The sequence below is a fragment of the Numenius arquata genome, chromosome 1 (genome assembly GCF_964106895.1).
Source record: "Numenius arquata chromosome 1, bNumArq3.hap1.1, whole genome shotgun sequence".
NCBI classification, from domain to species: Eukaryota; Metazoa; Chordata; class Aves; order Charadriiformes; family Scolopacidae; genus Numenius; species Numenius arquata.
Window position 1 is genome coordinate 68,393,567 of NC_133576.1, and position 15,651 is coordinate 68,409,217.

The following is a 15,651-nucleotide window of genomic DNA, read 5'->3' on the forward strand; positions in this document are numbered from 1 at the left end:
CCGGAGAGGCTGCCAAGGCCAGGTATAAATCAGGCTCCGCGGTCTGACAGGTGTGCGGCGGGCACCGAGCTGCGGCGCGTCCCCTTTCCTGGCAATCAGTTGCCGGGAGCAGCGGCGCGGCCCCTCCCGCTCCCCCCGGGCTGGCGCAGGCCGTGCCCCCCCCGCCCCCCCCCCCCCCGCCCCGGGCTGTGCACAGCGCGGCGGATCCCGGGCCCCGCCGGGCCGCGGGAGCCGCGGGGTGGGCCGGGCCGGGCCGGGCGGAGGGCGGGCTGGGGCGGGAGGAGAACGGGAGCACCTCGCCCCCCTCTTCCCCCGCGGAGCGCCTGCAGCGCGGCACCGGAGCGGGGAGCACCTCGTCCCCGCTCCCCGCCCAACAGGTACCCTGGACGGGGGGAGGGAGCCGGGAAGTGAACCCTGACCCCGCCCCGGCGGGGCACCCACGCACACGGAGAGGGGGAGCAAAACTGGCCAGCCGCAGTCAGCCGGCAGCGGGGGGGTTCTCCCCGCCATCACCAGCCCGGTGTGTCGTCGCCCCCCCCTGCCCCGAGGGGGCTGCGGCGCCCGGTGGCAGCTTCCCCCCGCTGTTTTGGGAGGTGGCCGCAGCCCCAAACCCCACACTCACTCGCCCCCAGGGCGCTGGAGGTGCTCTCCTCAGACGGAGGGAGAGGAGTCGGTGCTGTTTCTGGTCTCGGGGTGGTCGGAACCAGGGGCATCCCGACGTACATATAGATGCAGATCCGTGTAATCGGTGCGGCTAGAGAGAGGGACCTACAGTCCGGTACAGCCTTCCACAGACAGACAAACATACACAACGCACCGTGTTTGTGTAAGCATCTATCTAGCTGTATGTATATAGAAGTTTGCGTGCACTGTACGGATGCATGGCTACACATAGATATGCATAAGGTATGCCTCTAGAATGTATAGGGATAAGAGAGAGATGTGGTAGACCGAGCTACATGGATTTATATGCATATTGGGAATTTTAGAATAAATGACGATTTTCTGCTGTGGGAGCTCAGAAATGTGACCACAGCCAAGTGTATTCAGGGCAAAAATAGTTTGGGTCTGAACATCATGTCTTTCTACTCCACTAAGAACAGCACAGATGTGATTTTTAGCGACTTCAGTTCTCTCCAGGTGTGTGGATCTTTGCACCAGGCGTCACAGTAATAAGAATATTCTCCTTTGCTTTCAGAATCGGAAATGACAAAATTTCAGTTATGTGACGGCAATCTGGAAACAAAAAGCTCTTCTAGAGGTACCATGAGCGATCCTTTTGCTGTGATCAGAAACCTCGGAAACATAAATCTTTGCTCCCTCCTCGCTTAGACATAATTTCCAAGTTCTGGGGGAGTCGTTTTTAATTATGACATTACATTTAAGAAAAAAAAAAAAAAGTTCTGCTGGAAGAAGCAGTCTTGCTTTTAGAATAACTCCTACATGATGCCTAGAAGAGCTGGCTAGAGAGAGTTCTGTTCCCGAAGTTATTTATTGAAGGAACAAGACAGCTTAGGGAAAATCCGCTGTGAGCCAGGCAATTAATTCCCAGTCATGCACTTTAGGTTTTTTTCAACCTGAACCTCTCTTTACTAGATTATACAGCAGTTCTTTCGTGTTGACTTTGGCTAATTGCAGTAACTGTGAATTGCTAATAATCACTTGTTACAAGACTTGTGCTCTTTTCCGTCGCCAGCAGAGAGATGCAGGTGGACTCCAGACCGCCTGCTGCCTTTAGACAATAACGGCCGGAATATCGAAGGGAAGGGAAGGGGAGAGAAGGGGCGGCAGGAGCTCAGGGCTTGCCTGGATTTCTTCAGCCGCGGGCCGGTTAAACAGCTCGCCGATCCACTGATGGGAAGTTTGCAGAAACACCGGCGCTGCGGGGCGTGCTGAAGGCGGGACGGGGCGAGTGGGGATGTTGGGGAGCTGTCGCCTCCCAGCTAAGGGAGAATCCCCCGCCGGTGCCGGTGCCCGGGAGCCCCGGAGGCACCGGGCTCCGCGCTGCCGCCAGCACCCCTGCACGGCAGCTCGCTGCGGTCAAGAGCCTTTTCAGGTACCCCAAGGTTTTCTGAAGGCTGGTGCTTATGGAAAAAACATCACGTCAGGCTCCGAGGTTGCGGTACCCACGTCCCGGCTGGCAGCGCCGGTGCGTTCGGAAAACAGGAGCGGGAAGCGCCCTGCCTACAGAGAGGGGGTTCGCCATCGCCGGCTACTCCCGCGCCGGCCACATACAGAAAAATATGTGTGTGTTCACCCCCAGGCACACCCAAGTCGAATAAATAAAAGCCTAACTCGTCGCCGGCAGAGCACACTGCTGGGGAGATGCTGCAGCAGCGGGGCCGCCAGGGTTCCGGGCGGAGCGGCCGCCCTGGCCCGGGTGCTCTGCCGGCGGGGGCGGCCGGGCCGCGGCGGGGGCCGCCTTCCCCTCTGCCACCGCCCGGGTGGGCGGTGTAAGTAGGCCAGATGGTACCGTGGAAAAAACACCCGGGGGAGAGGCACACCGGCGGCGATTTGCGAAGAAGGATGGCGAGCCCCGGTCCAGCCCCGCCTCCCACGCCGAGGAGCCGGGCGCTCGGCAGCCCTGCGCCGCGGGGACCCCCGGATCCCCTCTCCTCTCGGCCGGGGGTGGCTTCCCCGCCGCGGCGGCTCCGCCTCTTCCCCCCCGCCCGCCCGCCGGCCCCGTCCCGCCCTCGCCGCCTCCTTCTGCCGCGGCGGTGGGATCCTCTGGCGGCGGCAGCGGGAAGCGCGGCGGGGCGGGGAGGGACAGGACGGGACGGGACGAGAACAGGGTTGTGTGTGTCCCCGCCTCCAGCCAGCGGCAGAGCACTCGGTTACCTCTGTTCGGTGACCGTGTGCCGTTACTGGTGCTGTGTGTGGTCACCAAGTCACCCAGCCCTCCGGGAAAAAGCGCACAGTGTTAGACTGAGTATTCCCCTCTTCCCTTGCAGCGTGACAGCAAGCCCCAAGGCTCGAGTGGAGCTTTACGGTTCATTAATTGTTGCCGCCACCTCAGGCTGCAAGGGGGGAAAAAAAAGGTGATAGTTAAGATTTTTCTTCTGTTGTCCTCGGTGGGCTATATGTTAATGCCAAAGGAATACTTTAGCACCACTCGTTGTTATACGTAATTTCTACTTTTCCTCTTTTCTTCATAACCACATGCTTTTCTTTTAAGCACACTCTCTGCCTTTTCTGAGCCTTTTCAAATTGTACATTCAGTTAAGGATCATGATTATCCAGCACACATTTTAACAAAACAACATTTTATCATATCCTGTAACGATACTAAGAAGTTTATATTCTCTAGCACAATAAAATGTATCCACATTTTAATTTACCTTTTGCTGCATTTTCAGAGGACAGGTGTCTTTTCAACCTGAGGGATACCAAAGGGATAATTTTGTGGTATTTCTTGTGCAGGGGGGGGGGGGAGGGGAGAAGAAAGAGCCTCTGAAAGTAGCTGCACAGGGAGCTGATCAGAATAAATGAGTGAAATGCAGAGGGAGAGAATGGGGCTCACAGATCAAGTGTCTCACCTGCTAGAACTGGGTACCCCCTTTCTAGCACTGAACAGGTTCCTGATATTGGGCACCTGAACTTTTCTGTGATTAAATGTTGGAGAGCCCTCACTGGTGACTTTCCTGCCATCCCAGAGACTGAGGCTGCCACCTACACCACGAGCAACACAGGAGGGAGCTGGCACTACTCTGAGACAAACAGGGAAGGGATGAAACCTGTCTCCTACAGGAGTCAGCCAGCTGGAGGCTTATTAGAGATTTATTAGAGACTAGAGGCAGTTTATTGTGGCTGAAGGTCTATGCCACTCCTGCTGGAAGCAGTCTGCTTTGTATGAGTAATTAAATCCACCTTGAGGTAGGAAGTTGAATCTCAGAGGTCCAGACGCTTTCTGTGTGCCCTCAGCTCTGTCCTTCAGCATGGGGCTCTCTTTGGCCCACGAGCAGGATATGGAGAATCCCTCCTGATGCTGCCGTGCTGCATCTCTTCAGCAGCTTTATGTACACTTGCTTGCAGAAGCACGGGCTGATGCAGCTGCAGAGCAGGCAGGCATGAACCTCTGGGGCCAAACGACCCCTGAGCAGTTGTTTTGAAGATGTCAGTAACACCAGCCTACAGTGAATGAAGAACTGAGCTCAGATCCACTGAGGCCGAGGCTGCTGTGAGTGGCTGGTTCCAGTGTTTGTTATTGTATATGTGACAACCTATGTGGTATTTTTTGCCCTTCAATTTTTTGTACATCAGTTTTTTCCACCTACATATGCACCCTATCATTGTCAGTCCAGTGCATTGCAATCTATCAGTATTTCTCAAAAACTCTCCAAATTCATCTAACTGAAATGAGTTGCTATCTTCAATCAACATTCTTAATTTCCTTTTCACTTTGTTTTTAGCCAGGGCCAATTTAAACAGCAACTTTTAAGACATGATGACTGTGAGAAGTGATAATTGCTTTTGAGGATGGCAATGAAAAGGCAAATAATGCAGTACAGAATGGGACACTTACACTTGAGTCTAAATTAGTGGTAATCCTAAGAAGATCCTTCACAAGTCCTTTGGGCTTCCTAAAATCTAAATGCCATTCTTTCTGTCTTTCTCAAAATTGAACAGATGTCCGTAACAAAATACTAGAAGATGCAAAACTCGTAAGGTGAGGATGTCATCTGAGACTGTCGCCATACAATGGCCATATATAAGTGTTTGTAGTGACATAACAACATATAAAAGGCCAGGAAGAATTCAAGCCATTTGATCAAACACTCCTTTAGAATAATTTAGGTTCCTCTGAACATTTCAGTGTCAAGTCTAATCTGAGGAGCAAGTGTGTTAGGGGAAATATATCCTTATTACAAAGAACATTATCTCCACATTTAAAAAACAAATAGCTGTGCAAGTGAAGTGCTACATTCATCTTGTCTGCATAAACTGAATAGCAAAGCAGTTTCATTCAGTCTTCTTGAAAGTTTAACTTATACGTTCAGCAAGAATTTTTGAAAGACAAGATTATTTCACAAAATCATTTCTTTCTCAGTTTTGTACAAATATGTTTAGTTATTCCACAGAGGGCACACTCCATTTAGAAAAAAGCAGAACGCAATTCGCGATAACAGAAGAGGTCTAAGCTTTAGAAAATACGTTGTTGCCTAAATTCATCCTTGGAGTAAGCTGGCACAGCTCAAATATCAGAAATAAAAACCTCTTCCATTGTATTTGACTTGTTCTTTCATTCTTAATGGGCACAAGTGAAGAAATTTGGCAGTAGAACTGCACACACTTACTCTCCAGTGCTGAATTGTTGTAATTCACTTTTCAATGATTTTTTCTTGAAATCATACAGGAAAAACGCAATGACAAGAAGTTCCTATTTATTTCTCTTTGGCTGTGACTAAGCTGTGAAGTAGTTGTGCCTCACCGGGTCCCAATTCACCCATACTGGGGACAATGACATAGCTCACCCCTCCTGAAGGCTCAGGCTCCTTCCAGGGGGAACCAGAAGTGGTTGATGCACATCCAGGTACCACCCCAGCCTGGAGCAGGACAAGGCCAAGGTGTTTACTTTGAGCCAGAATCTGGGAAATGCTCCCATCTCCCACAGTTCAGATGCCATCAATGAGTAATGGTCTCCCACACAAGCAGTTCCACTGACTGCAGAGAGATTTAAATTGTTAGGTGTTGTGTAGCGCGAGGCAGTGGCATTTAAGTATTCCAGCCTGGAATCAAGCGACTTATTGAAGCATCTCCCAAACTATGGGATAACACCTACTGTTCAGGCAGGAGCACACACTGCAAGGTGGCTTATTCTTCTTCTACCATTTCTGTTCTCAGCAAGGATTAGGAGTGCGTGGGCTTCCCCAAGAAATGCAAGATAGATGGTTTCTTCAGGAAATTTCAACCTGGTTTAGCAAATCCACAATAACAGAATGAGTTCTAATCATTATTTTCTGTCTTTACCTTCAAACACAGAAAGCAACAGTCAATACAACTAGAAGTGGTTTATATATAGAACGTCTGTGGTGCCATATGCCTTTGTTAGGTAATTAACAGGTTCTCTACACATCAGGTAAACTCCAACAAAGTGTTTACCAAATTAAAGCAAAGGGCCTGATACTGCAACCTTGCAAATCCACTGTTTGCAGGTAGTTCTGACGTGCGGAAAGCAGACTCCACAACCTGTGGGGTTGTAAAGTAGGTATGTTTATTCAGCGCCGGGCAGCACGGGGGGTCACCCCACCAAAATCGTGCGCACCCACCGCGGCAGTTAGCTTAGGATTTATACAATCAGATCTTACATATTCAAGGGGCGCCTATACATATCCATAACCTTTCCCCGAAAAGGCGGTCGTTATCACAATGAGTTACGAGAAATCATTTCCATGGTCTCTGCCTTTAACTCCTCCCCGTTGCACATGCGCAGTGTCTCCTGGTGGTCGTGGGCCGGGGTCTCGGGGATGAAGGCCATGTCTTCCTCGCTGTGTACCTCTCGCTTTTAATGTTAATGTGTTGCTCCAGGCCACGGGGTTGGGAAACCAGATGATCACTCTGTATACCAATTGTTCCCTTATCTCCCATCGAGGCCGACGTGACCACTTTATGGTTTCAACACATCCTTTCTTTTGCCTAAATACCTTATCAATGGCTTAAGGCGATGGATACACAGCTTAAACCAAGCAATGGCCCTGCCATTAACCCTTGAGTGTTATCTCCCTTATCAGTTCCATATTCAGTGAAGACAAGGAGACTGACCATGTAAGTAAAACTGGTCAGATTTAGATGTCCTGACACTGAATCCTGCAATGGAGACCAGAAAATGATGCTGAGCCATTCAGAGTAAGAGTCAGGCTTGGGTGTAAACAAATAAATCAAGCACAGAAAACCCTCTGGGGCAGACAGAACGGCTCTGGAGAAGATGCTTTAAAGATACTTCTGAGTTTCTTGTTCATGTAGTGAAAAGCCTCGCACTGGAGGCTTTTTGTGGAAGCTTGAGGAAAATCACAGAATCACAGAATCACCTAGGTTGGAAGGGACCTTTTAAGATCATCTAGTCCAACCGATTAAACAAACAAACAAAAAAAAAAAAATGAAAAGCAACTTGTTATGATTCTTTCTCGTTCTTCTTTTGGGATTCCTGTGTATTCAGACATCCTTTTAGCATGTATGGTGTTCTCTGGAGGTTCACAGATTGCTCATAGTTTTCAACAGTGTGGTAAATACAGCCTCTGTATTGTCCCAGACGCACTGGTGCCACTTTCACAAGTACTTTGCGGCCTAATGTCTGACTAGGCATTCCTGCGCTCCAGCTTTCTCTTGCAGAACATTTGCTGAGTAGCTGTACCGGGTCAGGAAAAAGGTCTGGACAGGGCAGTATCCTTCCTCTGAAAGGGCCAGAAGCAGAAAGCCTGGAGAAAGAGTAAGAGAAACGTATGATATTCTTCCCAATTACTCCTCTAGCTTCTAGCAGTCAGTGTACCAGGATCCTGATATAGTTTATTCTATTTAGAGAATTGTGCCACAGCCCCATGCTCCTAATTGAACTTGTACCCACAGAACCTGTTAGTGGCTGTCCCGTTAGTTCCTTAACAGTAACTGCTTTTATTTTAAAACCCTACAACTACCTATTCTTCCTGTGGAAAAAAAAAAAACCAAAAAAACCAAAAACCAAAACTACCACCACCACCAAAAAAAAACCCCCAAAAACCCCAAAACCCACCAAAACACTGAGCCAAAACCAGAACCAAAACCACCATGTTTTTCATGTAACTTGTATGTTTGGTATCTGAGTGTTAAGAGCCCGAGTTTGCAATTGCAAATATTATCATATATAATAATGTGTGATAAAAAAGTTTGAGCCTGTGCCACTTGTAGGCTGTAAGAATGATTGGGAAGGGAACAGATGCTGATACATACCCGTCAACAACATGGTAGTGTGTGTACATATGGGGTCAAAAAAAGGGCAAGTCATCATGTGGACTATCTCCTGATGGGTCCTCATCAGCCTAACTATCATCCTCAGACACCTGGTTGAGCAAGATTAGTTTGATGCATTATGCTGTGTCACTGATGTTGCAAGAATTACATCTCACCTGTTATTCTGGTGAGACTAGAAACAGCAAGCTGTTGGTAAAATGATTCCTAGCAAGAAGCCTTGTCCAGATGTATTACCCATGACATCCATCTGCCATGAGTGTCAATGGCAGGCCCTATCATCATCAACCACAGGAAAAGAGTCAAAGACAGTGAACAAACACTTATCTGTAGAGCTGCAGGCAGTTTCCCTCAGTGATTAACAGTAAGAACCTAGCAAGCCACTCATTGCATGGTCACTTTGCCTTGCCACAGGAGGAACGTGTACCCATATGAAATGGTTAGAATAAAAGTTGCCCAGCTGTGTACCCCTTTATTAAGAGGAATTGTTATGTTTGCTAGCCCTTGACAGCATGTTGGGCTTACCTCCCCTTGTCTGGATATTCAGCCTCCAGGAGTCTAGCACTGCATTCATTGTACATCTCTATGGCCATAGGAAGAGGCAGAAGAGGCTGCAGCTGAGAGGGCCTGTCTTGCATATGCAGAAAGGTCTGCTCCTCTCCACGAGTTGCCCAGTGTGAGCTGTTTTGGATTGCTCAGTGATTGAATCACTGGGGATACCCTGTGCCATGTGTGTGCACTTAGAATCATAGAGTAGTTTGGGTTGGAAGGGACCTTAGACGTCATCTAGTCCAACCTCCCCTCCAATAAGCAGGGACATCTTCAACTAGACCAGGTTGCTCAGAGCCCTGTCCAACTTGACCTTGAATGCTTCCGGTGAAGGGGCACCTACACCTCTCTGGGCAACCTGTTCCAGTGTTTCACCACCCTCATTGTAAAAAAACAATTATTCCTTCCATCTAGTCTAAATCTTCCCTCTTTTAGTTTAAAGCCATTACCCCTTGTCCTATCGCAACAGGCCCTGCTAAAAAGTTTGTGCCCATCTTTCTGGGAGGCCACAATAATAAATAGTCTCTATAAAGTTTCCCCAGAGCTTTCTCTTCTCCAGGCTGAACAACCCCAACTCTCTCAGCCTATCTTCACAGGAGAGGGGCTCCAGCCCTCTGGTCATTTTTGTGGCCCTTCTCTGGATTTGTTCCAACAGGTCCATGTCTTTCCTGTGCTGAGGACTCCAGAGCTGGACACAGTACTCCAGGTGGGGTCTCACCAGGGCAGAGCAGAGGGGCAGAATCAGCTCCCTCGACCTGCTAGCCACGCTGCTTTTGGTGCAGCCCAGGATACGGTTGGCTTTCTGGGCTGAAACTGCACATTGTCGGCTCATGTCCAGCTTTTCATCCACCAGTACCCCCAAGTCCTTCTCCACAGAGCTGCTCTCAATCCCTTCATCCCCCAGCCTTTATTGATACTGGGAGTTGCCCTGACCCAGGTGCAGGACTTTGCACTTGGCCTTGTTGAACCTCATGAGGTTCACATGGACCCACTTCTTGAGCCTGTCCAGGTCCCACTGGATGGCATCCTGTTTCTCAGGTGTGTCAACTGCACCACTCAGCTTGGTGTCATCTGCAAACTTGCTGAGCGTGCACTTGATCCCACTGTCTGTGTCATTGATGAAGATACTGAACAACACTTCACTCCACTGTGTCCCTGTTGGACTTGGCCAAGCTACATGCCCTTCACCGAGAAACAGGAGGTCTTGTTGCCTCCCACCTTTTTGTGGGAATAACCTGCATAAAAGAAAAGAAATAGCCATGGGACTTTATGAAGTTTTGCCTCCCAATAGGATCTGCAATTTTTCACTCTTTTCAATCCCCAATGGGCTGGATTAATTGTATTCAGATACTATTACCCCACTTTTTAAAACAAAGAAATGATGAACATGGAGGTCTGTGGCTACTCAAAGCCATAGGGGAAGCCTAGGTGAAAACAGAGATCCAAATCCTCACCTTGGGTCAGGATAGCACTGTTACTAATAGATGGGCATGCCTTTCCCTTGCTCCTCCTTTCCAGCTTCCAGTCACCCACTCAGTCCTGTGGCTTCTCCATGGCCACTAAGAATTTGCAAATTTCTAATTCCACAGCATAAAACGAAAAGCTGGAAAAAGGAATGGATATGTGAGATTTTATTTTTTTTTCTTGGCAACATTTAAGAATGAAGGGGATGAAGAGAAGACACACAGGAAGCCCAGATAGCTCCCCCGTCCTGGATGAGACCCTCACCTCAAAGTGAAGCACGGACTCCCCTCTCTTTTACAAATAGAACATGGGGCTAATGCTCCATAGGAAGAAAACACCTACTCGGAAACATCCCGGTTCACTGTCTTTACCCAGTATGTACCTTTCTGGGCAACAGTGAGGATGTGTCATGTACACACATGTGATCGAGTGCACGTGTGTGTGCTTTCCAATTAATTCTTTCTGCTCTTGTGGTGATTTTTTGGTCTCTCTAAAAGGACAACCAGTATAAGAATGACATTTTGCAATCAAATGTTGAATGCATTTTTTATTTAAACATTACAATTAAATTACAAAAGCTTCTGGAACAAAGAAAGGATGCCAAGGAGGAAAGAGCTGAAAACTCAGATTGCATTTTCTCATTCATTGTGAAAGCAAAACACATTGGCAGCAGCAAGGCGTTTTATAGAAAAGTTTCAGATGGACAGTACAAAGACCTTTCTGTCAATATTGTCACTGAAACACCTTGCTGTCATGAAGCACGTCTTTTTTTCTGACCACACTGCTTAGTGTTGGCTAATTGGTTTTCATTGTGGGAAACAAGTAATAATTATTTGAGAATTACTGGAATACTTTACTGTTAATCTCTGCTAATATAACACAATCTTCTTCTTGGGAAAATGTCCAAACATAATTTACTTTACCCTAGTAAAAATGTCTACTGCTGTTGTTAAAAGTTTTATTTGCACAAGTATGTTCCTAATCTATGTTAATTTCATGCATTATATCTCTATTTTTTGGAATAAATACTGAGAATCATTAGAGAAATTTCCTTGGAATGCAAAATCCAAACAAACTTCATATTTTCTTTTATGGGCAAAATTCCACCACCTTTATTTACACAAGTAGCATCCTGCTCCCTCTATTACTTCACTGCAAGCTAGAGGCTCAAGCAGTGAAAATCAGCATAGCCCCATTAGGATCTACTGCATTGTATTAACTTCTAATGGAAATTGGGCTGAGCAGTTTCACCTGTGGAGTAATGAGCTACTTCTAACCAGTAAAGGTGCTCAAACATAGCCCTACACTTAGTAATTTGGCACATTTACAACTGGCGTTACTCAGTAACCTATCAGATGACAATAGTGGAGCTCTTCTGTAAAATATAGGTTAAGCCTACATTTGTATGACTGTACATCTGAAGTATAAAAACCACGATATGTAGTACACTCGAACAGTTAAAAAATATAACTTATTTTATTTGTAAACTATCAATGCAAGATACTCAGCAGCAAAGAAGCCATGTTCAATGTCTTCTGATCTTTTATAAAGATCTGTTGCTGTAAGTAATATAATCGTCTCCGAAACATCTGAGGTTACATGTAGAAACAATCAAGGCAATATTATTTGTACATATTATTAAACATGCAAAAAACTTCCTGAAGAATATTGCCCAAATGTAGAAAGTCGTCTGGATCTCAAATTTTCCTTGGTAGCATCTGCTTTGTAAGTATGGCTCACATGTGGCTTCAGAGTCCTTCAGTTTATTTTGGAGAATTGGCACCTTTAATAACAGGCTCCCTATTCAAATATGTGGCCCAGTAAACTAAATTGAAAGTTCCAAACAGCACTGGGAAAATTATCCGGGACATTTTGTCAATCTTACTGATGCTGTTGTAAGTCTTTTTGCTTTCAGCGGGCTTTTCTTCTGCAGGCTTCACTGGGGCAGATGCAGTGTTTGAGATGACAGATGGGGCTGAGTCCTTTGGCATGTTTGGTGCGGGGGTCATCTTCCCGGTGCTGTAAGTATTAGTTGATTTACTTCCCATCAATTCACGTTCTTTTTTCTGCAGTGTGAAGAACAAAAGAACAGAAAGTGGAAACACATTCTCAAGATATTAACCCAAAAATCTAAGTACCATAATCAATCCTGCTAACAAATGCCTGTTGGCTATTCCGACTTTGACTCCCAAGCAGCTGTTTCTGCCTCGATTTTACAGCCCTTACTTAGGTTAAACTTCCCTGACACCAGAGAAAGCTAAGAGCAGCTGGCCAGACCTGGATCCCACCTGGTGTGTGCACTAGCAGCCTCTTTTGTTAGGGCAATGCAGTCCTGCACCTGCAGAGGTTGCTGCCCCATGGGCAGCTGCCAAGACGCGGACCTCACCCTCCTGGCTGCAGCAAGGAGTGTGGTGAGGGACTCATTGCTCCTTGAGCAAGCTTCCCCTCTCTGTGTCACTCTTACAGGACGCCTGTGGGTAGGAGCTCTCTCTAAGAGACCATTTGCTAAGAGTCAGTCCTATTCCAGAATCTTCATTTCAGTGTGAAACGCGAAAGTTTGTGTTTTCACAGAACTGCTCTTTTGTCTCTTTATTATTGGGGATACTGTGGTGGGACATACAGATGGTGGAGACTGATAGTCTATCTCTGTAAACAGAAGGTGGCATATTTCCTTGCATATTTTCCCCTATAGGAAGGTGAAAGTATGTCATGAGTTAATAAAATACCTTTTTCACAAAGAAGCTGAAAATTGTCCATTCAGTTATTTGAACTACGCTGAATAACTGCTTTTTATTCTAGATATTTAACAAATGTAAGGTAAGCACCTTGATTTTAGCAGCTTCCTGGGCTTTTTTGCCATCCCATGCCCAACTCCTCTTGGTGAAATAGTTGACTGTTGCAAATTCAATCAATGCAGAAAATACAAAGGCATAGCAGACAGCTATAAACCAGTCCATTGCAGTAGCGTAGGCCACTTTTGGCAAAGAGTTACGGGCACTGATACTTAAGGTGGTCATGGTGAGAACTGTTGTTACTCCTGTAAAGGAGGAAAAAAAAGAGGCAGAGATGAGTTTGGTAGCCCTTACATCCCTAACAAGTTATGAACAGGCCCCAATTCAGCAGGATACCGAAGAAGGCCACGTGAATTCAGTCAGTGTTTGTATATTACAGTCCAAAAGAGTAAGATACTTTGCTCCCCAAGAAAAAATGAAAGCCTCCACCCTCAGGTGTTTATTTCTGTGGTTTCCTGGTTATCTCTAGTATTTAAATAAGTATTTTTAGGGGTAACACAAACCCAGCTGTTACATAAACCAAATCCATACTGGTATTTTATCCCCATACACTGATGCATGGTATGTATAGAGTGTCCCTCATTAAGCAGTACATTATAAAATCAGTGAGCAACCCATTTAGCAGTAACTGCCAGAATAAGGTGGGATTACTGATTTTATTTCCCTACATGGAGATTTTACATAAAAAATTGTTGGCTGTTATTGATTCCCTTGACTGTAGCTCCTCCTTTCCCACAGGCCATTAAATGACAGAGCTGCCACTACTTTAATCTGTGGACGGATGCCCCCAGTAGGACAAAATTCAACTCTTAGTTACAGCTTTGCAAACCTAGAATGGATACCACTGGTCAGCAAAGCGACGCTGGTACCTGTATTTTCCCCATACAGCTTGCTGAACTGATTTTTTGATCCAAACTGCTGACTGATTTCAGTAGGTTTGTACAGAAGGATGAATCTTTTAAGAACAGCTGAATGAAGTTTTTACATAATAAACTGTTCCCACTCCCCTCATTTTTCATCTAGTGAAAATTTTCTATTTCATCAGCCTTCATTTAGAAGACTGTGTTTATTTTCTGCAATCTTCTACTGATAAATGGAGTCATTTAAGAGACCCCGAAGGATTTTTCCATGACAACTTCTGTAGTAAATATACACTTTCTAAATGCAAAGTCATATTAACTTGTTTGATGGTAATAGAGATAATTGTCACTAATTAACCTCTACATGGTTTTCCCAGATAAACATCTTAAAACAGAGATAAACAAAATGTCTCAAAGTGAAATCTGTTTCAAATGCTTAACTAGAGTATACACTAAATATGATAATATGTATGGGGTTTTGTTCTAAACAATCCAGTATTTTACCTGAGTGGGAAAAAACCCTACAAATCACACTAATCTAATTCTTCTGTCTTCTGTCCTTAACCTTCATACAATTGATTCTTGAGCACTTTCTGTCATAACTTTAGCAAAAAAGCTCAGTGTTTTTAAATGGATTTTGAATCTAAACTGGAAGAGAACAAGGGAAAATCTAGAACATCTAACATCTCAAGTAGATATAAGCATTAGTGCACTGTGGTTTTGCTACAGCAAATCACTTCCACAAGCCAGATTGTTCTTTCCCATGTGCTGGGAGAAAGGGGGATACTCACCAAAGACAGTCCTAGCAGGGACAGATTCTCTGTTTAGCCAAAACGACACTTGTGATAAGATGACAGTCATGATGCAAGGAAGGTACGTCTGGATGACAAAATAACCAATTTTTCTTTTCAGATGAAAATGGGCTGTCATAATCGTATATTCGCCTAGAAGGAGAAAAATGCACATGTGGGTAAAATATGGGAGACTTACTGATTTAGGAACTTAAGCAGGCCAGCTCCACCCCCCCATTTGAGGAAACCATTCAGCCATTCTTAATTGCATGAAATATGTCTTGATTTCTGCACTGTAGAAAACAAGGACTTGAGACAGAGGTGCTGCTAGATCCTGCTAGTCTTCACATTCAGTCCCCAAACGCAAGAAGACAACGACTGGCTGTTCCTACTGCACTGAAAGGCTGTGGTCCTTTTATGCACCTGGGACATCTTGATGTTCACAGGCTTAAAAAATCCGGGTGGCTGGCACTGCCTGGTTTTGACTCAGTCCTGCAAACTGTCTTATCAGAGTAACGATTAAGGCCATCTACTCTAAGAAAACTGATTTAGCAGAAGGACTTAACCTCATTAGGGCAACTGTTACTGCCAAGCCATCAGTTTTTCCGAATGAGAACTCCCTCTGCACTGCACTTCAGGGACTGCCCATCCCAGTGTTGGTGCTGCAAAAAATTCAAGCTTTGCTTATGACCCTGGGATGTCTTGTTGATCTCAGTACCCAAACCCATCAGATGGCTCCTCCAGGAAACAAAATCCCTCTAGTACATGCAGTTTTCCTAGGATTTGGTACACTTTAGCCCTTGGAAAGAGAATGTTTCTGGATAGACATTGTGCCAAATCTTGTTCACTTGGGCAATGAATATTGTACTGCCTGCATGGAGAATTCACTGAAAACTGCCACCACAGTGCTAAATTCTGTACCTTTTTTATATGCCAAATTCACAGCATTGCCTTAATCTGGCTTTTGTCAGGTCTTCTGAATTTCAATAAAAGCCTAAAAAAATGCACTCCAAAAATCAACAGATCAGCTGTCACCTTCGCTAATGTTTCAGAAAAAATGAAAACTTAAATGGTTCTTTCAGACTGTTCCTGTAAAACCATATAGCTGTTACTGAAGGCTATTCATTGATGGTAACTGCTCCCCAAAGCAAAAATCTTACTACGTAAAAACAGAGTAGTTTGTCTAAGAAAAATAAGAGTAAAAACAAAATGTAAGAATGTAAAACAACTAACCCCCTTCAATCCCTAACAGATCTC

The 15,651-nt window shown here is 45.7% G+C and overlaps 1 protein-coding gene across 1 annotated transcript in view; it reads right to left on the minus strand.

The window, feature by feature from the left end:
* Positions 1-11,714: 11,714 nt before the first annotated feature.
* GABRA5 (gamma-aminobutyric acid type A receptor subunit alpha5) overlaps positions 11,715-15,651 on the minus strand; it is a 58,114-nt gene continuing 54,177 nt past the window's right edge. The window contains exons 7-9 of the mRNA XM_074147392.1: positions 14,395-14,547; positions 12,777-12,988; positions 11,715-12,017 (exon numbers count right to left, since the gene is read on the minus strand). Coding sequence (XP_074003493.1) covers positions 11,715-12,017; positions 12,777-12,988; positions 14,395-14,547 — 668 coding nt within the window. The remainder of the gene's footprint in view (positions 12,018-12,776; positions 12,989-14,394; positions 14,548-15,651) is intronic.